This window comes from Arvicola amphibius, chromosome 7 (assembly GCF_903992535.2).
Source record: "Arvicola amphibius chromosome 7, mArvAmp1.2, whole genome shotgun sequence".
Classification (NCBI taxonomy): domain Eukaryota; kingdom Metazoa; phylum Chordata; class Mammalia; order Rodentia; family Cricetidae; genus Arvicola; species Arvicola amphibius.
Window position 1 is genome coordinate 70,430,002 of NC_052053.1, and position 25,303 is coordinate 70,455,304.

General features: G+C 48.7%; 2 protein-coding genes across 11 annotated transcripts in view; one reads left to right on the forward strand and one right to left on the reverse strand.

Moving 5' to 3' along the window:
- The window catches only part of Mok (MOK protein kinase), a 34,781-nt gene extending 26,220 nt beyond the window's left edge, over positions 1-8,561 (forward strand). For both annotated transcript variants that reach the window (XM_038337331.1, XM_038337332.1), the window contains 8 exons: positions 793-871; positions 989-1,037; positions 2,202-2,380; positions 4,265-4,366; positions 5,555-5,728; positions 6,337-6,451; positions 7,967-8,167; positions 8,248-8,561. In XM_038337331.1, the coding sequence (XP_038193259.1) occupies positions 793-871; positions 989-1,037; positions 2,202-2,380; positions 4,265-4,366; positions 5,555-5,728; positions 6,337-6,451; positions 7,967-8,167; positions 8,248-8,328 (980 nt within the window). In that variant the 3' untranslated portion in view covers positions 8,329-8,561. The remainder of the gene's footprint in view (positions 1-792; positions 872-988; positions 1,038-2,201; positions 2,381-4,264; positions 4,367-5,554; positions 5,729-6,336; positions 6,452-7,966; positions 8,168-8,247) is intronic.
- Positions 8,562-12,059: 3,498 nt separating this feature from the next.
- Positions 12,060-25,303, reverse strand: part of Wdr20 (WD repeat domain 20) — a 65,899-nt gene continuing 52,655 nt past the window's right edge. For 4 of the 9 annotated variants that reach the window (XM_038335977.1, XM_038335975.1, XM_038335979.1 and 1 more), the window contains 3 exons: positions 22,172-23,431; positions 19,634-19,698; positions 12,060-12,858 (listed from right to left, as the gene is read on the reverse strand). In XM_038335977.1, coding sequence (XP_038191905.1) covers positions 19,636-19,698; positions 22,172-23,431 — 1,323 coding nt within the window. In that variant the 3' untranslated portion in view covers positions 12,060-12,858; positions 19,634-19,635. Of the gene's footprint in view, positions 12,859-19,633; positions 19,699-22,171; positions 23,432-25,303 lie in introns of those variants that run through there. The other 5 variants (XM_038335978.1, XM_038335976.1, XM_038335985.1 and 2 more) reach the window with 3 other exon arrangements.

Here is a 25,303-nt window from a genome sequence, read left to right on the forward strand (position 1 = left end):
TTTTCTACTTTCTACTTCCCATGTAGATTAGATCTGTGTAAGTCTCTCTTAGTGTCCTCATTGCCCTAACTGATTTTTATAATTCTAGTAAATTATAATGTCATGTCAAACAGTCTAATAAAAATGATTATGGTGACGAATGAAAAGTTAGTTGCACTTAGAGATTGTTTTGTTTTGTTTTTCAAGACAGGGTCTCTCTATGTAGCTTTGGAGCCTGTCCTGGAACTCGCTCTGTAAACTAGGCTGACCTCAAACTCAGAGATCCACCTGTCTCTGCCTCCCAAGTGCTTAAAGGTGTGTGCTAGCTACCACCACCTGGTGATTAAGAGATCTGAAAACTAAGTTATTTTCTTTTGTTGTTTTGAGAGCACTGGCTCCCAGTTTGTCCTCTGACTGACACATACGCTGTACCGTGCCTGTGCCCTCCCGAGGAAAGGTTTCAAAGTTAGATGGAGTTTTATACATGTGCTCCCCATGTGTGCCTGCAGCGCTTCAGGTTGTCTTTTACAGGGGACCTAAGCTGTCATATACTTTACTTATTTTTTTAGAGAGAGGAGGGGGTCTTTTTGAGCCAAGGTCTTGTGCAGTTCAGGCTAGGCTCAAACTCCACGGGTTGTGGAGGATGACCTTGAACTCCTGATCCTAAATGCTGGGATTGCAGGTGTGTGTATGCTGCCACCCCCCCACAGGGTTTATATTTATTAATAAAGTGGTGTGTGTGTGTGTGTGTGTGTGTGTGTGTGTGTGTGTGTGGCATTAGTAAACATATTGGCCATTTCCTTGACTGCACAGGGAGAAGACATCCACTGTCAGAGAAAAAGATCATGCATTACATGTACCAGCTATGCAAATCGCTTGACCACATGCACAGGTAGCTGGGAAGGGGTGGATCCCCCCTCCAGCGTGCAGAGACACGGCTCTAGGCGGAGACTTTGGATCAGTGAGGTGCAAGTCATTCTCTTCATTCTTTCTTTAATACTCAATGCAGAAACGGGATATTTCACAGAGATGTAAAACCAGAAAATATACTAGTAAAGGTAAAAACTTTTATATAGAAACTTGATATCAAAATAAAGGTAGAACATAAAGTTTTAAATGTTTTCTTTTTTCTAGATTTTTTATTTTTAATTAAGTATATCTGTTTGGCTGGGCGGTGGTGGCACATGCTCTTAATCTCAGCCTCAGTAGGCAGAGGCTAGTGAATCTTTGTGAGTTCAAGGCCAGCCTGCTCTACAGAGTAAGTTCCAGGACAGCCAGAGCTACACAGAAAAACCTTTTCTTGAAAAAAAAAAAAAGAAGAGAAGAAAAGTGTATGTGTTTGTCTGAGTGGGGTATGTGCACAAAAGTGTAGGCAGCCTTGGAAGAACCAAGATTCAAGACCTCTGGAGCTGCCATGTGGGTGCCGGGAACTGAACCTGGATCCTCTTAACCACTGAGCCATCTCTCTAGACTCATAATATAAACTTGGATTCACTGGGTATCTCTTCTGTCCCGGATAACTGGAAAGTATGGTTTGGCTTTGAGTATTGTGGTGCTGGAATAGAAGCTAGGGCCTTGTCCATTCTAGACTGTCTACCCTGGCCTGGGTTAGACTTGGTTTTCCCTCCAAGTTTGTAAAAGGAGGCATGCTTTAGCAAATGCTGCCTGCATTGTGGACTTTCTCCTGGAAGAATGCAATATAAGGAGGCAGTTTGCTCAATAGGCAGCTACTCCCTGACTGGAAATGGACATAGCCATTCTCCATGCTGAAGTTGGCTTGGGAAAGGGCGGGTTTGGGGACCTTCCAAATCTGAGATTTCTCAGACTTGAAATTTCCCTACTACCCAAATTTAAAGTGTTCCATGCATGGTCTCTCTAACTGACTTGCTATCAGAAGAGTCCCCTTGAGCCACATGGCTGCAGGAAGCCTGTGTGCAGTGAGACTAGAACTGAGCCACCCAGAACAGATGGCCTTGGAGCTGCTGCAGGAAGGTGTCTATGACTGGTGACAGTACTCATCTAGACACAGGAAAGCTCATGTTCTTGCATTACAGTGTATTCTTCCAGCACATTCTTCACTAGAGTCTCTTAAAAAGCCTATACATAGTGTGCTGTGAGCTGCTTAGATGCTGGGATTTTCCCCTAGTTTGTATGTTTAAATGGTTTGTGTGACGGTGGCTATAGACTGAGGTAGAGCCAACCCTGCTCTCTCTCCCTTACAGCAGGATGTCCTGAAACTAGGGGACTTTGGGTCATGCCGGAGTGTCTATTCCAAGCAACCGTACACAGAGTACATCTCTACCCGGTGGTACCGGGCCCCAGAGTGTCTTCTCACCGATGGGTTCTACACGTACAAGATGGACCTGTGGAGCGCTGGCTGTGTGTTCTACGAGATTGCCAGGTAGAGCAGGGCCAGCACCTGAACCTGCGGTGGGCATCACATGGTGAGGCTGGGCAAGGCACTTGCCAGCTCCTTCCTTTAAGTTCCAGGATGAGGTCATTCTGGTTTCCGCTTAGTTGCTACTGCACTGGGCTCTCCTTCAGCAGGCAGCTGACTAGGTTTTCATCTCACTTCTTGCTAAGTACTTGCCCTTACTTGCATGGCCTGGGTAGTAGTACCGTGGCAGGGTGGGGCTGGGGATAGGGCTTGGTCATGCAGGGACAACAGGCAAGATCAGAGAAACAAGGCAGCACCACCCTGCCACAGTGTGGGCACAAGGCTCCTCCTGGCACAGTTGGACTTCTCTAGAAAGCCCCAGCTCATACCTCCTCTGACTTTTTGATACCATCCCTGGGAAGAACAGTGGCTGAGAACAGACTGGGGGGGTCTCACTCAGAGGTGAGTGTTATCTTCCTTAATCAGGCCCAGGGAGGAGTGGGTGCAGCCTTTGCTTCTGGGGGATCTTGAGGTGAAGTATCAACACAGGCAGGGACGTGGGGGTCAGCAGTCCCACCTGCTCTCTTACCTGCTGTGGGATAATGGTGTGGATAGCACTTCAGGCCTTCTCCGTGCTAGTCTGTATAGACGGATATGTCATTTGGGAAGCCCAGCGGTGACTTTACTGGGGCTGTAAATGCCAGCAGACAATTCTTTGTTCTGTGAAGATCCATGAGTTAGTCTGGAAGGGTATTTAAGGACGGATAATTAAGAACACAGCAGCCCGTGACATCTGAGCAAAATTTCAGACAGCCGCAGGCAAGCCATTAGTAATCATGTCCTCTGCTCAGAGCAGTTTTTTAATCTCTCACAGTGTCCCCTTTGGCCATGAAGTTAAAGAGTCCTACTGCCAAAGTTGTGTTTTAAGTTTTTGTTGTGGCATGGAACACGGATCATGTCCCCAAATCAGAACAGCTCTGAGCTGAAGGCTTCCCGAAACTAATTTGCCAACATACTTGACTTCAGCCACCTGGAGTTTCTCAACCAAACTCCTGTGGGCTGACAGAAGGTTCTGTGTAGTGTATGGCATTTCACAGTGGAGAGACTAGGATGCTGGACTGAGGAGTGAGATCCACTGACCATCTCTTAAGAAATTCGTAGGGGGCTGGAGAGATGACTCAGAAGTTAAGAGCATTGACTGTTCTTCCAAAAGACCTGGATTCAGTTCCCAGCACCCCTATGGTGGCTCAAACCATCCATAATTCTAGTTCCAAGGGGTCTGATGTTATCCTCTGGGCATCCTTGGGTACCTGGCAGGCACATGGTGCACAGACACGCATGCAGGCAAAACACCCATACACAGAATTTTTAAAAATTAAAAAAAAACAAAAAAAAATTAAAAATTGGGCTGAAGAAATGACTGGCTGCTCTCCCAGAGGTGCTGAGTTCAACTCCCATCTGTAATGAGATCTGGTGCCCTCTTCTGGCCTGTAGGCAGACATACAGACAGAACACTCTTTACATAATAAATAAACCTTTAAAAACATTTTTAAAAAGTGTAAGTTTAGGCCAGGAGGTGGTGGCTCACACCTTTAATCCTAGCACTTGGGAGGCAGAGGCAGGTCAATCTCTGAGTTTGAGGCCAGCCTGGTCTACAGAGCGAGTTCCAGGACAGCCAGGGCATAGAGAAACCCTGTCTTGGAAAAAAAAAAAAAAAAAACAAGCAAAAAAATTAAGCTTAGACATGTCTACAAAAAAAAAAATGAAGAAAGAAAAAGAAATACTTGGGGCAGAAGGGAAAGCCCAGGCCAAAGAAAGAGCAACAGTCTCCAGATCAGAGGATTACTTCTGGGACAGCCTGTGGGGGGAGGCCTGCCTCACTGCAGCGCACCCCCTGTGTCCCTGCAGCCTGCAGCCCCTCTTCCCTGGCGTGAATGAACTGGACCAGATCTCAAAAATCCATGATGTCATTGGTACACCTTGTCAGAAGACGCTCACCAAGTTCAAACAGTGAGTGTGACGTTCCCTGGAGGCTGCTGTGCACTCTGTCTGGGCCCCAGCCTTTCTACAGCAGGCCAGGGATGGTGCCAAGAGCGGTTTCCATGACCCCATGACATTTTCTGGGTCACCCACTGTGAGAGGGGAGCCAGCCATGTCTCTTGGGGGCTCAGGGAGCCCCACTCTTCTTGAGTCACAAAAAGCTCTCCCCGTCTTTCAGGAAGGCCTGGAATTGGGTTTCGCCCCCAGCGCATTTATATGGGACTTGGGTCTGCTTGGGTGAGAGAGAAGGTTGCTTGTCAGAAAGGCTGTCCGTGATGACTTCCTGAGGCTGCAGTCAGCAGTCAGAGGGTAACAATGTGCCCAGCCCTGGCAGCCCCATTGGAGTTTAGATTTGATGAGAGATGAAGCTGAGGCCTGTAGGGAGTGGGAAAGTTGCTAGAAAAGATCTAGAAGCCCCGTGGCCCAAGGAAGGTAGAGTAGAAAAGCCGCCCACCTTGTTTCCTCCTGTGCACCTTTAATTCCAGTCTCTTGGGAAAGTAAAGTCTCTGCTTTTACCAGCAAGGGAGTCTAGTACATTTATAGCACACACATCCCTGTTTATTAGGTTTACTTACAGCAAAATTGAACAGGAAATGCAGAAGTCATCCCTTGTGCAGCCTCCCTCCAGCTCAGAGCCAAGTGTTTCATCCGGCAGTTGAGCTGCATTGATGGTCGGGTCTCACAGGGCCATTGGCTAGCAGGACTCTCGGAGCTCAGGAGTTACATGTTCTCTCAGCCCGTCACACCCCCCCCCCCCCCCTTTTTTTTTGAGACAGGGTTTCTCTGTGTATCTTTGGCTGTCCTGGAACTCACTCTGTAGACCAGACTGACCTCAAATTCACAGAGATATCCTGCCTCTGCTTCCCGAGTGCTGGGATTACAGGCGTGCGCCACCATGCCCAGCTCCATTACCCTTTTTCAAAGTCCAGGTTGGCCTCAGACTCTCTATGTAGCTTGGGCTGGCCTTGCACACCTGATCCTCATAGCGCTGCATCGCAGTGCTAGGCTTGTAGACATGTCCCACCGCAGCCGTCCTGACTTGCTCCCTTGAGGATTGTGAGCTCTTACCTTCAGTGCAGGGCCCTTAGAGGCAGGGTGGCGGCCACCAGTGCTCTAATAATGGCATGATGATTTATTATCATTGGGCTTTTAATACAGGTCGAGAGCTATGAGTTTTGATTTTCCTTTTAAAAAGGGATCAGGAATACCTCTACTGACAACCAATTTGTCCCCGCAATGCCTCTCCCTCCTGCATGCCATGGTGGCCTATGACCCTGATGACCGAATCGCGGCTCACCAAGCCCTTCAGCACCCCTATTTCCAGGTGCAGAGGTAGGATTTCTGGCAGATTGCCTAGTGATGAGTGGGAAGTGTTGGTTTATGAGACCCATGGGACAGGGAACTGGCCTGGGAACAGCTCAGTCCTGACAGTGGGCATTGCCTCTTGAGACTGCCTCTGTGATGTGTCCCTCCTTAGATGAGGGAGTTAGCAGCTTCCCAGCACAGGAAGGAGGGATATGTGACTGTTTTGGGGTTAGATGTCAAAGCTCTAGTAGGTAAGCTCCCTAGAAGAGCCTGGGACACATCCAGGATCGTCAGCATAAGTTCTCTGAGTGGTATGTATGCCACCTAGCTCTAGAGGCTTTCTAAGTGCTCGGCGGGAGGGACTGACCAAGGGCACCTAACCCCACACATCTATACACTCCTGAATTTGACTGTTTGGCCCTACGAAGGCCAAGTACAATACTGCACGGTTAAGATAACTTTTGTTCCCAGCCCAGACAGCACTGAGTTTGTACAGGAAGGGAAGAAAAGGACTCTTGTATTTCTGTGGAAAAAAGCATGAATGGCCACTCATAAGGGCATATTTGTAGCTGAAGGAAACAGCTAAGCTCTGGAGCCATTATCAGAGATGGCCACATTCTTTTCCTCCCCTGTAGGGCAGCTGAGACACAGACCCTAGCCAACCACAGGAGAGCTTTCTTCCCGAAGTACCCCATGGTGCCAGAGTCATCCAGGCAAAACTGGTCATTCTCAAAGGAGGGCAGAAAGCAGGTATGAGCTGAGATCAGTGAGCTGGGTAGAGACTGGAAGCCTTTACATAGCTTGTTTCTGAGGAGGCCACCACAAGGTGTGGAGGCTGGAGACACACCCATCCCAGAGGGTACCATGTCAACTGAGTCCTGAACACCATGCTATTATAGTCTCATGTTAGGAACATTCTAATTGCTCCAGGTAGTATGGACCTGCCTCCAACTACCTAGGCCCTTTCTGCCTCACTACCTACTAGAACATGTGTGTAAGCCCAGAGAGGGGACCGTTCCATGAGTATCCAATCTGATAGCCATGTGCAAGTACCTGTTCTGCACCAAAGCCCTTTGTGGTCACATCTGCGTATGTCCTGAGAATGACCCCAGCAGGAGGTACTGAGAGGCCACTGTAGCTCTAGCTACAGATGGTGAGCACGGTGTTATTCTGCACTCTTCCTCCTTAGACATGACAGCTTCAGTGTGCACTCTCTCCATCTTCCTTTCCACCTATCCTGTTGCATCCTGACGTGTGGTACCCATTGGTTCTGCCAGCCGCACAGCCTGGGCTAGTACCTAAACTCTACCTGTAGCCTCTCACCAGTCAGTTGTTTCTCCCACCTTTACTGTGCATGGCAGCTCTGATCACATGTGTCCTCTGCAGCCAGTGTCTCCCAGAGCTTTGGCCAGGAACCAAGTGCACTTGTGCGGTGTCTCCTGCATTCCCCACACTGTCTTTCCCAGGGGGCCTCAGATGCCCTGACCAACATGGTAATCTCTCCCTCAGCTCCTACGACCATAAATGGCCTCCAAACTGCCTGCTCAGCTATGTCACCCTCTACCCTCAAACTGTTGTCCACTGGCATCCCTCCAACCCACCTCACCCCCAGTGTGCAGTCACATCCAAGATGGGCACTAGTTACTGAAGGCTATGCCTGTCTCCTGGCTGTGGCTTGCAAGCCACACCTCAAGGCACCCAGTGTGGAAGAATCTTATTCCAGGGAGCTGCACACTGTTTTCCACAAATCTTCACATGTTAGGCTTTTTTTTAGAAACTACTGGGCGTGGTGGAACGCACCTTTAATCCCAGCACTCAGGAGGCAGAAGCAGGCAGATCTTGGTCTACAGGGCAAGTTCCAGGCCAGCCAGGGCTACATAGTGAGACCTTATCTCAAAAGCAAACAAGCAAATGAATTCTTACCCTGAAGCTGTACAAAGGTCTATTGGGGTGAACAGGGCCTAGAAAGCCCAGTCATAGCTGCAGTGTTTGAAGCCTGCACTGGCCCATCACCTCACTGCAAGTTGGCCAGAGGTCAGCCTTAAGGCTGTGCTGAGGGCCAGTGCTTGGTAGGATCTGCAGAACAGAGGATTCCTGGGAGGCTCTCCTTTCACTGGTGGGCTGTGGGAAGGCTGCCATATACTCGTGGCTGGCTGTTCACCGTACTTTCCATCCTGGCTCTAGCGGGGCAGTTTGATCAGGCAAAAGAGTGTCCTTTGCTTGAGCTAATTCCTGAAGGGGAACTGATCAGTGTTCTGTTTCCAGAAGCAGCCCCTGAGGCAAGAGGAGGGCCGGGCCAGAAGACAAGAGCCTACCAGCTTGGTGGAACTGCCTAAACTGAGGCTGTCCGGAGTGACCAGACTGGCATCGCGTTCCAGTCCTGCGCTGCGGTCAGTGTTGGGCACTGGAGCAAACGGAAGAGTCCCTGTGTTGAGACCCCTGAAGTGTGCTGGTGCCAACAAGAAGGTAGTAGTCTCTAGCTTCTCTGTGGGGCTGGAGGGCCTGGACTCAGTCTCTACTCAGTGTCTGTGGTTCTTCTTTACCAGACAGACACACAGAAGGACATCAAACCTCACCTGAAACAGTATCACCTGCCCACGATCAACAGGAAAGGGGGCGAATACTGAGCAGCACACCACCTGGTCACCCTTTTGGAGAGCAAGGGCAGGCGCTATGAGCAGGCTTAGGCCCCTGCGGCTGAGAGTGGACGGGCCAGAGGATGCCCTGTGTGCTGGTGGTCCTGACAAAGCTTGGTGGCCCAGGGACAAGCTGCCCAGCAGCCCGTCTGTACCCACAGCCTGGAGCCGTGTGTGTTTGCAACCCCAAAGCAGCTGTACTGAATGTTCCAGTTTAATATATTTGTAAAACCACCTCATTCAAGGGTTTATTTCATTTTCATAATGTAAGGATTTGAGGTGACCTTTTATATGAATCAAAACATAAGATTGGGCCTGGTAACTCAAGCCTGTAATCCCAGCACTGGGGAGGTGGAGGACAGAAAGAGCTCAGCCTGGGCTGCTCAGCGAGTATCCCTGCCTCAGAAAAAGAAAAAAAGAAAGCAAATAAAAGATAGACCAAAATCTCTGCGATGAGTGATTTAGGTTTGGTTGAGAGGCGGCTGTGCACGTTGTACCTCAGTGTTTTCCCAACAGGATTGGCAGGTATTCCAGGTCTTGTGGCTGTGGTACCTCCTAGGAGTGCTGTTGCAGACTGCTGATTTCCACTAAGAATCAGGTACTGTTACCGTGGCTCATGAGAATGGGCTCCATCTAAGTGTGTTACAAGCCACTCCTTTGTGTCGGCTTTCCTGAGCCGCAGCTGGGCAGGCTGACATCGTGTCCTCTGAGTGCCAGCTTTGAGTGGCAGCCATGTCATGATTGCTAGTGCCTAGACTCCCTTAGGGATGTGAACCAGTTGTCTGGTTGTCAGTGTGGCATGGAGCAGGTAGGCAAGTTGGGCACCTTGTACCCTAGAAAAAGAAGGCTGGGGCTAGGGAGACAGGGAGTGGTCAGAGTGCTTGCTGCTCGAGAAGACGACCTGAATTGGATCCACAGCATCCATGTAAAAGCTGGTACTGTTACACCCCTATAACCCGATCACCAGGGCAGGGAACAGTGCAGGATGGGAACAAAGGAGGGTCTCTGGGGCTTGCTGGCCACCAAGGGACTCAATGGAACAGAGAACAATAAGTGACACACTAGGTGTCTGGTGCTTCTTTCTGCACATGGATGCACGTGCACACACACACTCACACACACACTCACTCCACTACAGTGGAGGGATGGGAACAAATGTAAAAGAATGGTACTGGGTGGAGTCAAAAGGGCAAAAGCATTCGTCAGACAGCTGGACTTGGGAACAAAATTCTCCTAAGCCTCTTGGCTTCCGTTTTTGCTTTTGCTATGTTGAGGGTAGAGCCCAGGCCCTGTGCGTTCATGGTAAGCACTCATTTAGCAGGTGTAGTGACCTAGGCTCTACTCAGCCCTGTGGAGCAAAGGAATTGAGTATGCCTTCTTTTATCATCTTTTCAAATATATATATATATATATATATATATATATATATATATATATATATATATACCATTTAAATCAGGGCAGTGGTGGTGCACGCCTATAATCCCAGCTCTCAGAAGGCAGAGGCAGGTGGAGTTTGAGGCCAGCCTGGTCTACAAGAGCTAGTTCCAGGACAGGCATCAAAGGTACTGAGAAACCTTGTCTCAAAAACAAAATAAAGAAAAAAAAACCCCACGAGTCGGGCGGTGGTGGCGCACGCCTTTAATCCCAGCACTCGGGAGGCAGAGGCAGGTGGATCTTTGTGAGTTCGAGGCCAGCCTGGTCTACAAGAACTAGTACCAAGACAGGCTCCAAAGCTACAGAGAAACCTGTCACAAAACAAAACAAAAAAAACCCACGAATATATGTACCATTTAAAAAGTGAAACTTCCCAGGGAAGTGTTGAGTCTCAAATATCTGACCCCAAGTTTCAGGCCACTAGACAGATGGGTGGGTAGGGGCAGTGCCAGGAGTCAAAGGGCAGTAAGGCTGTAGGAGAAAGATGGGATAGCAGAGGGCAGTGCGGGCATGGAATACTCTGGGTATGAGGCTTAGAATGGTCAGAGCCAGGGCTGGTGGGTGTCTCCTGCACTCTTCTGAAAGCATGGTGTGGCCCTGGAAATGGGCTGTCCTGCCTTTGCTGTTGGCTTAGGAGTCTTGGTCCAGTAGTCATTATCCAGGCTTGCAGCCAGTCCAACACACAAGGGGACCAGAGATGGAAGCCAACTGAGTGGGCATGACAGCATGCCCAAAGTAGGACCTGCACGGCTGGGCTGAGCTTGGGTTGGAACCAGTATCTGGAAAGGCTGCAGCAAGGACCTGAGGGGGAACCTCTTGGCTTTCTCTGCCTCCTATGGGCCTAGCCTACCAGTTCAGTGCACCGTGGATTTTCCCATGCAGCAGAATTTGAACGGCAACTGCTTGCCAAGTGTTTGAATTGTCACCACAGCAGTCTGCTGGAAAGGCAGTGAAGTCTCACCTTCTTCTACCTGCTGTGACTGAAGACACTGATTCCCTCTGCCCCAGACCCCACACTTGGAGTGACATCCATCAAGTCCTACAGTAACAGGTAAGTGAGCTGTCACTTCCTATGGCTCCAGGACCTGCTGTACACTGTTTATCTGCGGTGTTGCGGCAGTTGTAAGACCATCTGGAAGGCACATTAGACCATGTGGCTGGGGACCAACATTAGGAACAGAGCCAGGAAAGTTTGTTACTGGCACAGTCATCTGAGGTAAACTAGGAAACATCTGACAGCTTTCAGCACTGCTGGTCAAATGGAAACAGGAGGTGACAGACTGGGTCGAGGCACAGCAAGGACGGATGAGGGCCCTGAGCAGTGGCCAGTGAGAGCTGTGGAGTGCAGCGGAGGCTCTTCAGGGGTGCCTCAGTTTCCAAACGAGTACCGCTGCCGGCTGCTGCTAACATCACTCTTCCAGTCACTCCCTCCCGTCACTCCCTGTAGACAGGGAGGATCTAGAATGGAGCTGCTTCAGGAGACTGCTAGGTTCCATGCACCTTTCCAAGGCTAAGGCAGCAGAAGTGTGTGGCTTCCCTGGCCTGGGAGCCAGGAACCCAATGTGCATAAAGACAGACTTGGGCTTGCATTGGTGTGTGAACTGTTCAGTAGCATCATCCTGCTGCAGCCGCAGCTGCTACAAATTCAGACAATCTAGCAAAAGCCCCACACTCCTTCCACATGCCCCTAGTTAATAGGATCAGTGGAGAAATGTCTCAGACACCTCATGACTTTGTCTCGGTACATAAAACCTTCAAGGGCCCAGCTCTGTATGATTCTTTAAAAGGTGAGAAAGGTCCTTCTGCTTGGAAACACAGGCATTGTCTCTAGGTATCACCTGCAGCAGCTACAAGCGGGCAGGGAACTGGACCTTAGCACAGAGATGCACGCCTGCTGACGTCAACCCTCCGGAAGCCCCCTGTGATGACGGCTGAGCTACCTGAGTCACGGTGCAGCTGATGGAGCTGTGGAAACTTACAGTGTGTGCTCTCAGCTTTCAAGGGCAGCAGGTGGACCCAAACCATAAGGAAAAGGCTACGTGCTTACACTAGAGTCTGCAGGCCTGAGCAGCTCCCGCGGTGTGTGGAACTGTGAGGACTGGCCCAGAGCCAAGAATTCTCAAATGAGACATGTTTCTCACAGTCAGCCTTACACTGGACTGGCAGTGAGGGATCAAGGGATGTGACAAAGAGTGGAGCAATTCCATACCAACCAATGAGTGAGGCCAGAACAACAACAACAAAAAAAATCACACAGCGTCAGTTAAAAAAGGATAAACAAATAGTATATTCAAGATAATTTTAATATTAATGTTTTTGTGAATTAGAAATATCACTCTTAAATGATGAAAATTACTAGTGAAGTAACTCCCCCATTTCAGAATTACATTATTTACATATATAATACAGGCTTGATTGCATTGGAAACAACAGTAATAAAATAAATGTTAACAGATAAAAAGGGCATCTTCACTCCATGTTGTGGAAGCTGGGAGTCCACTATCCCCATATTCAAAGTCATTTTCTATTAGCATTAAACTATTTTAAGTGCAAACAGTTTTTTTTAAATCTATGATTGCAGCATCTGTCTTTCTGAATTATGTATTTAAGTCAGAAGGTGACAACTGTCTTCATGAGTGCATCCCAGGCTGTCTAGTGACTACCTAAAGTATAAAATAGATCAGTGCAAAACCAGAGCCAAGTGCTATTCGTAACAGTTGAGTTTAAGGTTTCTTGTCCAAGAAACATTTTACTTTACACTATGTATATATATTATATATGGGATTTAATTACATTGAATTTTAGAGTAAAAAGCAAGAAAACTCCATTTCTCATTTTTTACTGCAGCCCCAACAGACTGATTTAAAAATGGAAGCAACTCTTTGGGTTAGCAGCTCCACACAGCCCTACAGGCTGCCGCTGCCTGCCGCCTGCATGTGGCTCCAGCGCAGCTCATGGCTCCGTTGTCGTCTGTCACTCCCTCAGTCCACACGTGTCGTGTCGGGGAGCCTGGGAGCAGCAGTGTGGCTGCTACACTACAGTCCCACCTGGAGAACTGGCCTGGTTTGGGGATGACAACAAGCCCTGCGAACAAAGCAGTTTACATTAATCCAGCAAGACACGGGGCAGCGCAGACAGCCCCGGCGCTCACCCTTTGCCAGTGTTTTTCACAGGCTTGCATGCCTTTCCAAGGCTGGAAACCAGGGCTCTAACACACTCCCTGTTCCACCCAGCTAGTTCCTCTCAGAGCACTGTCTGTGCCTGGAATGAGTCTGCCCCACACCAGGTCGCAGTTAGATAGCAGTGTCCACCGAGGACCATTGGAGCCTTAGGAGAAGGCATAGCTCAGATACTGCAGCTGCAGACAGGGTGGCCAGCTCCACCTCTGGCCCTAAGCCAGGTGGGCTTCCAAGGACAGAGTCTAGTGGCACTTAGAAAGGCATTTCCCTTCTCCCTTAGTTTAGCTGACCTCCAGTGAAGAGGCCCTACAGGTACACGAGAGGAGTGCAGGCCCTGGGTGGGGAGTCCTGAAGCTGCAATGCCCTCAGAGCTGCCTCAGAGCCAAGGGCACTCATAATCCTCAGCACTGATTACTCTGCAGGCAATTAATGGCAGAGCTTGGTGCTCATTTCTTAGGAATCTGAAGATTCCAGTAGTGCAGCATTAGAACTCTAAAAAAAAAAAAAGAGGGGGTTCTGTGGAAACAAATATCCTTTAGCCATCCCGAAGAATTTTTTATTTGTTGAGTATTATTTATAAATGACATTTAATGCTAAGTAAACACTGCTACATTTTCAAAGACTCAGTGCAGAAATGAGGCTGACAGTCATAAATGGGTCATCAGCTTTACCCCACACCTTGTTGGAGGGAGCTAGGGAACAGCTGGCCCACTGCAAGCCATCTGACCTGCAGTTTCTTATCAGAGTTGAAATCTATTGGTCTGGACAAAGCCAAGAGGCAAGAACACATGGATATAACTGGCCTGCTCTGCATCTGTAGGAGCTCTTATCCCCTCAGACCCGTGTTCAGACCGTGCACAAAGAGCCACGCCCCTCATGCCTCCTCTAAACCCACCACGCCAGTGAGGGAAGGCAGATGCAAACAGGCCCAGGATACAGTGGCCCTGGCCCACCCAAGCTGAGGTCGAGGACAGCAGCCACTTCAGTATGTGACCCGCCTTCTGTGCCGAGCAGCACTGCAGACGGAGGTGGCCTGCCCTGTCTCTGTAGGTGTTGCCATGGCCATGGCCAGTCAATGGAAGAGTGATGCCAACCATATGGGAGGCGCATGATTTTTAAACAATAGTTAATGACTTAGGAACCAGGGGAAATAAATTTTAACTGAATATATCCCAACTTATTACAGTACATAATCAAATAAAAACTCTCAAAGGCGAGTGTATAAGAGCCTTTGAAGCACACTGCTTGCAACAGTGCACATTCCAACTTGGACAGGCCCCATCTTTGATATTTGGTGGCCAAGTGATTCGTGATTGCCATGAGAGTCAACAGGAGCCTGACGATGAATGTGCCCACTCTGGTGGCCTCTGTGTCCTTTTCCTTGCAATTCTGTGGATGAGGAGTTTCCAAACATCACCAGTGACACATAGCTTTCACTGAATCTGTCTTGTCCTAGCCTAGAGTCAACACTTGCTCAAGGCCCTCACTGTCCGCAGTGTGCTCAGGAGTCCAGGGGAACCAGCCCTTACTCTCCACCATGTGCACTCTCCTGGCCACTAAGCCAAGGTGAGCACACTCAAGTCTCCTCAACCAGCGCATCACATCTACCTACCTTTCAACTCCTGCAGTCCCACTCAAATGCCAGAGAATTGGGCTGTTTCAGTGGGGGTTCACTTCTGCCATGTCAGCCCTGGCCATGAGTGGAGGCCAGGGCCTCGGGGCCCTCCAACATAGACAGGAAGACTATTACGAAGATGAAATGAGAACCAGATAGACCTGGCCTCCAGTTTTCTGACCCTGTCGTCACAGGCTCCTGCATACACTGGCCTGCTGGTCTCTAGAAGAATGTGTGAAGCCAGCACAGGCCACCGGAAACTGAAACTGTAGAACAGAGAAGGGCCTGAGTGCAGGGTCAGAGCCTCCCAGCACCAGCACCCAGGTCAGACGGCCTCATGTTGTTACTCATCGTTAGAACAGTGACCTCAGCATTGTCCACTCTTAGGATGTGTCTTTGCCGAATCTACGGTGGAGGCACTGGGTGTGGTGGTGTAGGCCTAATTAATACTCCTGCACTTGGGAAGTAGAGGCCTTCAGCCACACAGGAAATTTCAGGCCGGCCAGGGCTACAGGAGACCCTGTATGAAACCCCTGTTCCCCTAAAGAAAGAGAATGTAAAATACACCCTTTATGGGGTTGGGGGGAGGTTGAGTCCCACTAAGCTACACCCCAGCCTGTCACCCATTAGTCCATGCTGTAGTGTAAAGCCTGGGAGGTGGAAGGGGAAGTGGCCACACCCCACTGAAGCAGTGTCAAGGCAAAAGAGCCACTCTCTACCAAAGCGTGGTGGTTCTGCAGCCCTCCTCTGATTTCTCTGCACAGGGACGGGTGAGTCAAGATGAGAGATGGCACACAGGAAGAACTCGTGTGTGCACCTGAGCCAGCCTAGCACTGTGTACAGGCTTCACAAAACCGAGAGAAGGTCTCTCCAGCAGAGACCCTAATCCCAGGGATAAGACAACTCTTGAATCTGAGCTCTTCTGGTCTCACCAAATTTGCCAACATTGCTGGATATTTCATTTCAAAATTACACAACAAAATACTCCAGGTCTTGGTTTGGGTTAGATTCTAATTTACAATAATACAATGCTAACAGAATTAAGCCTTATTCTACCAGAATATGCAATAAAAAAACAATACTGTGCCTTAGAAACCAGAACCACCAAAGAACGAGTCCATTTTCCTGCCTGCCCTGGCAGATGTTGCTGAGATGGATTGGTTCTAACTGGTCAGATGCTGTACTATGCAAAGACATGTCTTGGACTTCTGCTCTTTGCCCTGGGTGTGTTCCCCTTATCTGTCTGAGCTTAAGAATCCATTACTCTATTCCACACACTCTACAGCAAAGACCAGAGAAAACCTAGAAAGAAAGCACACTTCTGTATAAGGTATATGAAAGAGGTCAGAGTAACCAGACTCAGTGTCGTGAGACTTACTGTCCCGGGACCCTGGGTCCTGCTGGGTTGTGGGCCTTGTTCACTAGCTAGCCCTGACCTACCCACTGAGAGGCCACACTGAAGGCAGCACAAAGGGGCTACACAACCTGATTGATCTCTGATGAGAAAAGGGAAAATAGTCAAACTCTTTACAGACATCCGGGGAAAGACAGGAAATGAAACGTGCAAGCGGCTGAAGGCTTCTTTGAGGTTGTACGTTAAGGGCCAGCTAAGGCCTTCATTCCATGACCCGCCGGGCCCTGAAGTTTGCCACAGAGGAAATATCCTGCTCATCCCCTCCAGGAGCTGCCCAGAGTCCACCCAAAAGCAGAGGTTGGTTTCAGAGGCACGGCTCCAAGACAGAGCTGCTACAGAACCACTAACTACAACATGGCACCCACATCTACAGGTAGCCTACGCCAAGGGACAACAACTCTTTTTCTCCAAGTATACAGTAGCTATGTCTCAAAAAATCAAATGGTATAGTTTTCTTTAAACAAAAGAGAAAATGTCGTTAGCCTCTTTTAGGCCTTTAAAGCTATTTAGTTTCTAAGAAAAAGCCCCCTGTGCTGCTCGTGTGTGTAGGGGTCACTTTGAGCTACAGGTTTGAACAGCTCTCCTGCTTGGCAGCACAGTCAAACCGATCTGCACCCAGAGTCAGGCAGTAAGGAAACACCCTGGAACTATCTGTGGGGGCTACGAGGCAGAGAGCACAGGACCAGCAGCAGCTTGGAGGAGAGGCAGCCAAGCAAGAAGCCAGTGTCTCAGGAAACAAGAGCTGACAGGTGAGTGGGAGCACCTTGGTCCAGCTCACTCTCCCCATGTCACTCCGACATGTCACCTGCGGGTTACGTAATTCTTGTAATTCTTGCATGTAAGCATCTGGAGAGGGAGGTGACTAGTGAGTCTATTTACTAAGGGACAATATGCATGGCTGACCCGCCTGACCCCAGTGAGTGTCACCTGCTGCCTGCTCCTGTTGCAGTGGGCTCTAAGTGATGACAAAGGCCGTCCCCCAGCCCAGACGCCCAGCAGGGGTGAGGTGGGAGTGTGCTGAGAGGGAAGAGCTCCTACAGAGGCCCACAGTGCCCTTGGCTCACTAGGCTGCCTAGGTGGCTGCAGAGCCTAGCTCCCTCCAGCGTTAACACATTACACTGAACCCTTTTCAAAGAGAAATCCCAGGCCTGATCCAGACAAGCTCACACAGAACAGCGGCTCTGAAGCTCAGCGCCAGCGGTCCACACAGTCAGCAGGAAGAGATGGCTTCCATGGTTATTTGTTCTAGAAATGTTAACGAGGCTCTTAATTTTACAGCATTTAACAGCTGTCTTTTTGGCTCACTGAGATTCTTTTTTGTAAAGCTTAGATGTGAAAATGACTTATTGAAAATTCTCTACATTTACAATGCATTCACACGTTTATTCAATGTCAGTATACAGAGGAGAGCCCCAGTACTGCAGAATGTCAAGTATGTGGTTAGTCTCTTTCTGTGACAGTGACAAGCGAACAGCTAAACAACAGCAATGAAACAAACATGGTTCTCGGGATGAAGGAGGAACAACACTGATATTCAAGCTGCAGTGGTTATTGCAACAGCAGGAGCTCGGGTCCTGGTGTTTCACAGCAGAGGGCTCTTCAGGAACCGTGTTCAAGTTGTAAAGAGATCAGATGAAAAAGTAAGAAAGGAAATACACATTTACCTTGACTCTCACTGAAGATAAATACGTATACAACTTTACACAATGTCACCTAAGAACAATCTTTAAAAGCCAAGTACACACAAGTTAAAATGCAGGACTTTCACACTTTTAACTCAGGAGTCAGAAACTGAGCCATGACACAAAGACAATGGAACAGCTGCAGCAGGAATGAACAGTTCTGCGTCGTGTGACACCGCTCCACCAGAAGAGCATGTTCTTACAGTTGAACTGGGGATCTGCGTCTCAAGGTAACGGTTGCATACAAGTGCTTCTCCACAGAGAGCCGCAGGCTTCACTAATGCCGCACTGCCGTCCTCCCCCTGGGACACTGCACAGCACTTTGATGAGCACCTTGTTAACCTAAGCCAGCTCGTGGTGGTCGTCAGCCCAAGTAGACAGCACGCTCTGGACAGAAATGGCCTGGTGGGTGTGGGGCTCCCCCATGCATCCCCGGATGTTCAGCCTTAGAAACCAAACTCCAACCTTCAAATTCAGGACCAGGCCTACGTGGAAAAGTGCACGGAGGCTGCATGGTGAGGGATGGGACCTCAACAGAGGACAAGCCTCAATGGTGCGACTGGCTCTGAACCTAGAGCCATAACTGCCCACAGCACAGCCTGCATTCCAACATCAGTCACTGGAACGCCACCACTAAACGCTGGTCCTAGTTTTTTTCTCAAGTGGTCAGATAGACTGGTGGTGGCATTGGGGTTTCCACAGGACCTTTTTCTGGCCCTACGTGTCCTGTGTCTTGTTCCTCCTCACACTTTGAGCTTGCTCAACAAAGAAAATATCTCCCTCCAGCGAGAAGTGAGAGGACCTTACAGACAGGGACACACATTGTGCTAAGGCAGGCTCACTCATTTTAGCACAACTTCAGCATGTTAAATTTATTAAAAATTCAGAATGTGGATGTGGAGAAATGGCCCTGGGTGTTTTAAGACAAAGGCCAGAGGGGACATCCTGGGGTGGGATATGTACATACCCCACAGAAACTGCCAAGTTTTATAGCCCTTGTCACACCTGATTTCAGAATGTGGGCTTTTCTAAAAACATTCACTTTTCATCCTGACCTAAGTGGCTCTCAAAGCACTACTAAACTCAATCAGCATAGCAGACAACCTTAAAGCTCTTTACCCCTGGAGCTTTAAGTAACTGGCTGCAGGCGTCAACCAATCTCTCAGGGACATTTGCTTTTCAAAGAAGGCACAACTTCCAAGCCTCTCAAAGGGCCGGGCTGTGGCTCAGAAGTGCAGCGCCAGCATGGCAGGGGTCGAGTCCCTTGGCTCAGTCCCCAGCAGGGCACGCACAGAAGAGTAAAGTGGGACCAGGCTGGGGCTGATTCACTACTGCTACAGTACAGCTGGCGGCCGCGGTGGGCTAGCATGACAGACAGCAGGCTCTACCTGTACAGCGAGGCCCTCGTGGGGCAACACCATGGGGACTCGACTCCTGCCTGTAAGACCCTCTTGCCAAAAGCTCTTTTATTCCGGGGGCTAGCTACCAGAGACATTCTTGTTCATGAAAATGCTCAACACAGGGCTGGAGAGATGGCTCAGAGGTTAAGGGCCCTGGCTGCTCTTCCAGAGGACCCCTGAGTTCAATTCCCACCAAGTACATAATGACTCATAACCATCTGTAATGAGATCTGGCACCCTCTTCTGGCCTACAGGCATACATGCAGACAGAACACTGTATACATAATAAATAAATCTTTTTTAAAAAATTACTTAAAAAATAGACTGCTCAACTGAGAAACAGGGAAGTTTTGCTGAGGATGCTCAAAGTTTGGTGAGAAAACTACAAACATGCTCCCCAAATTTCTCTGGGTGACTATTGTGGAAGCAGGGTAGCCCTCCCTATGCATCATTCTTTGGAGATCAGAAACCATCATGACACAACCCCATGACACCCACCACCTCTGTTTGCAGGGCACCAGGAGGAAGGAGCCCCCGCCCTCCAGCGCCCTCTTCTGGAGCTGCCGCACCTTTAGTTCTGGTCTTGGAGAACACCTTGCACTCTGTCCTCCTGCCTGCAGAACTGCTCTGCCGGCTGTCAAAGAAAGGGGGGCAGGAATCAGTCAGGGGGGCAGAGTGGGCCTGGGGCAGCATTACCCTGCATGCAGGGGCCAGCCTGGGCTAGATCATGCAGCTAAGACAGTTGACCCTGGACTCTTACCAGTTCCAGAACAGGGCAGGGAAGCCCAGGAGATTAAGAGACACAGCAGAGGGCCCCAAACAGGGTTTCCAGAATAGACATTAACGGATACTATACTTAGCAGCAGAAATTGGAAGAGACTGTGACCAAACCCCAAATCACAAACTGTGACATTATCATAGGGATGCAGAAAAGAATTCACAGGCCTCTATCAGGCAATATAGCTGAGGCCTGTTTTCATTCCCCCTTTAAAGGAAACAGTGTATCCTCCTCTTGTTCTGCTCTCCCGATGCCCAACAGCAAGTGACTCTTTGGTGGCCCTCTCAGCGTCCCAGCAGATGGGGCTAGGCATGCTCCCAGGGCAGATCCCTAAGTGCCCATTATCTGTGCTGGGTTCACAAGCACACATGTGATGGCTCCCTTGCCAGCAGATAGCCTCACAACTGAGAGATCAGCATATCTTCATCATAAATATTACTTACCTATGATTGGCCACTCTATTTGGGCCAAATACAAAGTCCTGAATTTGGAAACTGCATACTCAATGCCTCAGAAGCATTTGAAAATGAATTTCAGAAACTGCACATCGAGTGTTCATTTCTAATCTGCCCACCTGGCAGCCCAATTTGACCTCTGAAGTTCAGTCTTCATGGTGGCGGTCTTTGCTCCCTCAGATCAGTTAACCCTAAGAACTAAGGAGTATATTCCCAAGGCAGATGGGACATGCGCACCTGCTCAGGGACGCAGCAATGTCTTGGCATACAGGTGAGACATCCTGGAAGCTGCCGTCATGGCACGGGCATCATCATGACAGTCTCAGTGGCTGTCACATTAAACAGGAGGAACAGGACAGGGATGGGGGCGCTGGTCTAGCCATGAACAAGTAGGAGCATGGGAAGGGGCCTGGGTCTGGTCTAGTTTCTGGAGAGAGAAGCCAGGTGGACGGCTCCTGTCTACCAGAGTCTCGACACTGCGGACATGAAAGCTGCCACATCTTTGCTACTGAGTCACACCCACTACTCAGGGCAATACAAATGGTCACTCCTGCTACAGTTAATGACAAAGGGGTACCAGACAGAAATAATAATAAATATTCCAAATTAACAAATAAAATAACTATCATTCTGACACAAAATACCCAGCTCAAAGAACTGGAAAATCTCCAGTAAACCTGTAACAACTAGAGATTAAAAAATATTCTTGAACAGCTGAGCAGGACCTAAGGAGCTGGAAGCAAACTGCAATCCCCACCACTTTCCTGCTGCAGGGGCAAGCCACACAGCACTGCTCCTGAGGGGACACAGGACACAGGGCTCCAAGGGTAGGGTCCTGCACCAGCATCTGTCTCCCAGAGTCCTCCTGGACTCACAGCTGCCATTCAAGAACACAAAGGGGGTGGGTGTTTTGTGCTTTCCCTGTGGGGGAACTGACCCCCTCCCCAATGCCGTGTCAGAAGCTATCCTAACAGTCCACACAAAGCAGAACTGAGAAGCCTGCCCTTGACTTCCAGCCACACCTTCCTGACCCTAAAATAAAGCTCCCCCCAGCAAAACAGACAGAACCTCCTTTTCCCTGTTGGGAAAAACACAAGCAATGCACATCTAACATACAAATCTCAGCTGATGCGGCTGGTGTCCTTGGCCCAGCATCCTAACTCCAGGCTCTGGACATGTGGGGAGTTTAGGGCAAAATTGCAATCAGAGTTCTACAAACTGCTTCTTTGAAAAACGATGTTTATTAAACAATTTTAATTGTCATAAAATGACTAAAATGGGTTTTAAAAATTAAGGCTCTTTTCTTTCTGTGGATTGCCAGACAATGTAAAAATAATATCAATCAACCCTGATGAACGCTTTGTTCCTAAGTTAAATTTCATAGATTCCTAAACATTTTATGATTTAAGATAAAAAGTTGGACCATAAGTGATAATTAACGGCCATCTGTACTGAACATACACTGACCAGGTGCACAACAATCTAGTTGAGGAGTTACGCAGAAATATCCCAGTTAAAGCATAAATTTCGACGTTAGCATTTTAATGTCATCATTTCTCCACACTGTCATGATTTCCCTATAACCGGAATAGTCTGATACAGGAATGCTAACTTTGGGACTCTATATACCCAGAGGGATGACTGGCTTGGCTGGCAATTAGTCTGATTATATATTTTTAAATGCTCTAAGGTGGATTATCAAATGATTCAGAATTACATGGCATGCAGTATCCAAAATTATGGCTCTGATGCATTTAGATTTACATTAAGAAGTGTCATTCACATTCATTGTACATCCCACCCCTCCCACAAGAAAAAAAATCGCTACCTAGTCAAGTTCTAGATCTGGTGCAGCATTAAGGGTTAAAACTTACCACTTTACCAGGCCTTGCCCATGTGCAAATAAATCCCTCCTGACAAGCAGTGACTATACAGTCTTCAAGAAAAACCAATACAGTCAGTCTTTCATGAGCTATCTTTTTACAGATCAGCGGCTCTAACAAAGGAACATCTTCCATCCGAGGACACAGGGATGTTCCCAGAGTTTTAGCTGGGTCCGTTTTGGCTTTAGTAACTAGATTCAGTTTGTCACTGCTCTTGCTGGAAATGTGTCCCATACTATGATTTCGTTTATGGTCTTTTTCATGGTGTCTCTCCTTCCGGTCGTGCAGCGACAGAGTTGCAAACTTGCTGACACCAGAGGCAATGGCCCCGTCCATGACGCTGCTTTTGCTACCAGCATTGGAGACTGCTGAATGTGGAAGGCTATTGGACCGTGGCAATGGAGGGGGCACAGAGTTTCCAGGTGTAGTGACACTGTTCCCATTGCTTCCAGCAGGTGGACTGGTGGCATTCATGACATTTGTATGTGTCCTTGCTCTTGAGAGGGGTTGGTGAGGGAAAAGGATGTCTTCTGTAAGGTCCCATAAACACAGTTGTGTATCCTGACCCACTGAACCAAACCGATAGGTAACACTTACAGGGCGGCTGTCTGTAGAGTTCCGTTTGGACAGCCTAGACTGAGTACTGTTTGCTCGATCTCTGCCAAAATGAAGAAGGTCCTGGAAGTCCTCGTCACTGCCACTAAACTCCATAGGGTCACTTTCTTCTACGCTAGTAGTATAGGGATCAAATGCTACAACACTGACCCAGGATTTGTGCCCATGGCCTCTAGCTATTACTCGGCAGTCTAGAAAGGACCAGACTGTCACCAAGTCGTCCTCTCCACCTGTCACAATGTATTTGCCATCTGGGCTCCAGCACACACAAAGCAAGCCCCCAAAGTAGCTTTTCATTGTACCGTGCAGCTCCACTGAGTCAAAGTTGAACACACGCAGAAACCCGTCCTGGCTCACACATGCTAAGAACTTGCCATCTGGGGAGAAAGCAAACTCGTTGAGGGCCCCCTCGCCCACCGTCCACTTAAGGAGAGGGTTCCTCGTGGATTTGCTCTTGCAAGTGTGCACGGCAAAGCTCTCTCCCTGCTTCAGAAGCTGGTAGTGGGGGGCTGTGGTGCCACAAGTGTGCTCCACATTATATAAGTACATGTTCCCACTTGAATGGGCTACTAGGAAAAGGCTTTCCGAACCAGGAACCCATTTGACACAGGTTACGCGTGACTTGTCTATTAGTCTCTGTGAAGACAAAGGAGAACAAGTTATCACAATGGAGAAGTTACGGTCTACTTTCCAGAAACAAACAAACAAACAAACAAAAACAAAACCAAAAAAAAGCTTGCCTGCTTCTCGGCAAGAAGGCAAGAGTCCATTCAGGCACTCCATTTTATCCTGTGTCAGCCAGGCCAGTGAAGAACATGTGGCCATTCTAGAATTGCATTTGGGTGTCAGGACCCTGTCTTTTACTGAGGGTATCAATCACTGGATAAGTATCTGCTGAGAGCCTATTCTGTGCCAGGCCCCAGGCACACTGGTGTGGGACAGCCTTTGGCCCTTACAGTAGAAATAATTCAATGTTTCGGTAGTCACATCCCTTCTACAAGGATTCACAGGACAAGTTTCTGTCCTCATAGCTTTCTTTGCCTTTGTTACTTCAAGCCATAGGCTAACTACATTGGCCCCTTCTGTGGCTGCTCCAGGATAGGGAATCATCTGCAGCCTGTGACCAGCAGAACACAGGACTTGAAAACACATTTCCTAGACAGGATACAGCCTGGACTCACTGTGTCTTTCCTCACTCCATAGGCTGGCCTGTGAGTATGTTAACCCACATCTCCCAGATTCTCGCTGAAGGTGGAGGTTGGCTCGGGAGCCTGTGCTCCACCGCTGTCAATCTATTTCATGCTCATCTCTGCTCCACTGACCTAGCTGCCCCTTTAAATGCAACCAAACAGAAGCAGACACAAATGCCACTCAGATGTACAGAGGGTACCCTTCATTGTGCAGACCCTGCTATAGGATCATCAGAGCACAGACCCCTCCACAGGCTACAGAGCTCACCAGAAGTCCCCAATCCAGCCTGGAACTCCCTGGAATACCTGCCAGGTATTCTCTGTTACTTCTTTACTCTCTACTGGGACAGTGCCAAGGGCTTAAGGGCTACCATTTTACCTCACTGGTTGGGGTTCCCCAACATGAATCTCAGAGAGTCATCAGGGCACACTAGTATGGACCTGAACTCCAGCCATCTGCCTAATTGGTTTGGTGACCATGCATCAGCAATGTGTGCTGTTTCCTTTACAGAAGAGGACAGAAATGAACTAATGTGACTTTTAAAAGAATGGAAGCTGGGGTGCAATGTGCATGAGGACCTGGGTTTTCATATATAGCACTAGGTACAACAACAGTAATAATAAACAACAGGACAGAAAAGAAATTGAATCATGTGAGCTCACTGCATAAAAATAAGACCTCAGAAGGAATGGGTTGTAACAAATGACTGCTGGGAAAAACAGGAGCCGGAGTGCCCACAGTACGAGACCTGGGGTTCCAGGTTGTCGAGTCTGAGCAAGGAGCATGAGCTATCACTGCTTACTGGCACAGAATAGCATGACAGGCATCTTAGCCAATAAGTACTGCCCTTGATAACACAGTCAACGTTTTCAGTTCCTGCTTGGTGACCTGTCTATCAATGGCACCTGCCTTATGTTAATGTCAGCTGCCTAAACACCCAGCACTGCTCTGCAGGATTTCCATTAGACTATTTCATAATGTCATAAATTATGAGATTCTTAACCAGGGGTCAGATAATCTTCATAGCTAGATCCTAGCCTATGGGGGAAGAAAGGTGTTAGAAGGGTGCAGAAATTAAGAGACCTCCAGCTACATGACCATGAAGGCTCACGGCTAACTGTCCACCAGGCCAGGTTGCTCCACACTCACTCACTCTGAGTCCAGGGCCATGACTATGCCAGGTGGGTTTGCACATGTAATTTAGATTTAAAGTCAGACTACTGTCCTGACCCTAGCCTAGTTTTCTCCAATCACTATTACTCCATTCATGTGGAAATTTAAAGCTTCTCGCAGTATGACTAGGTGTAAATTTTTACC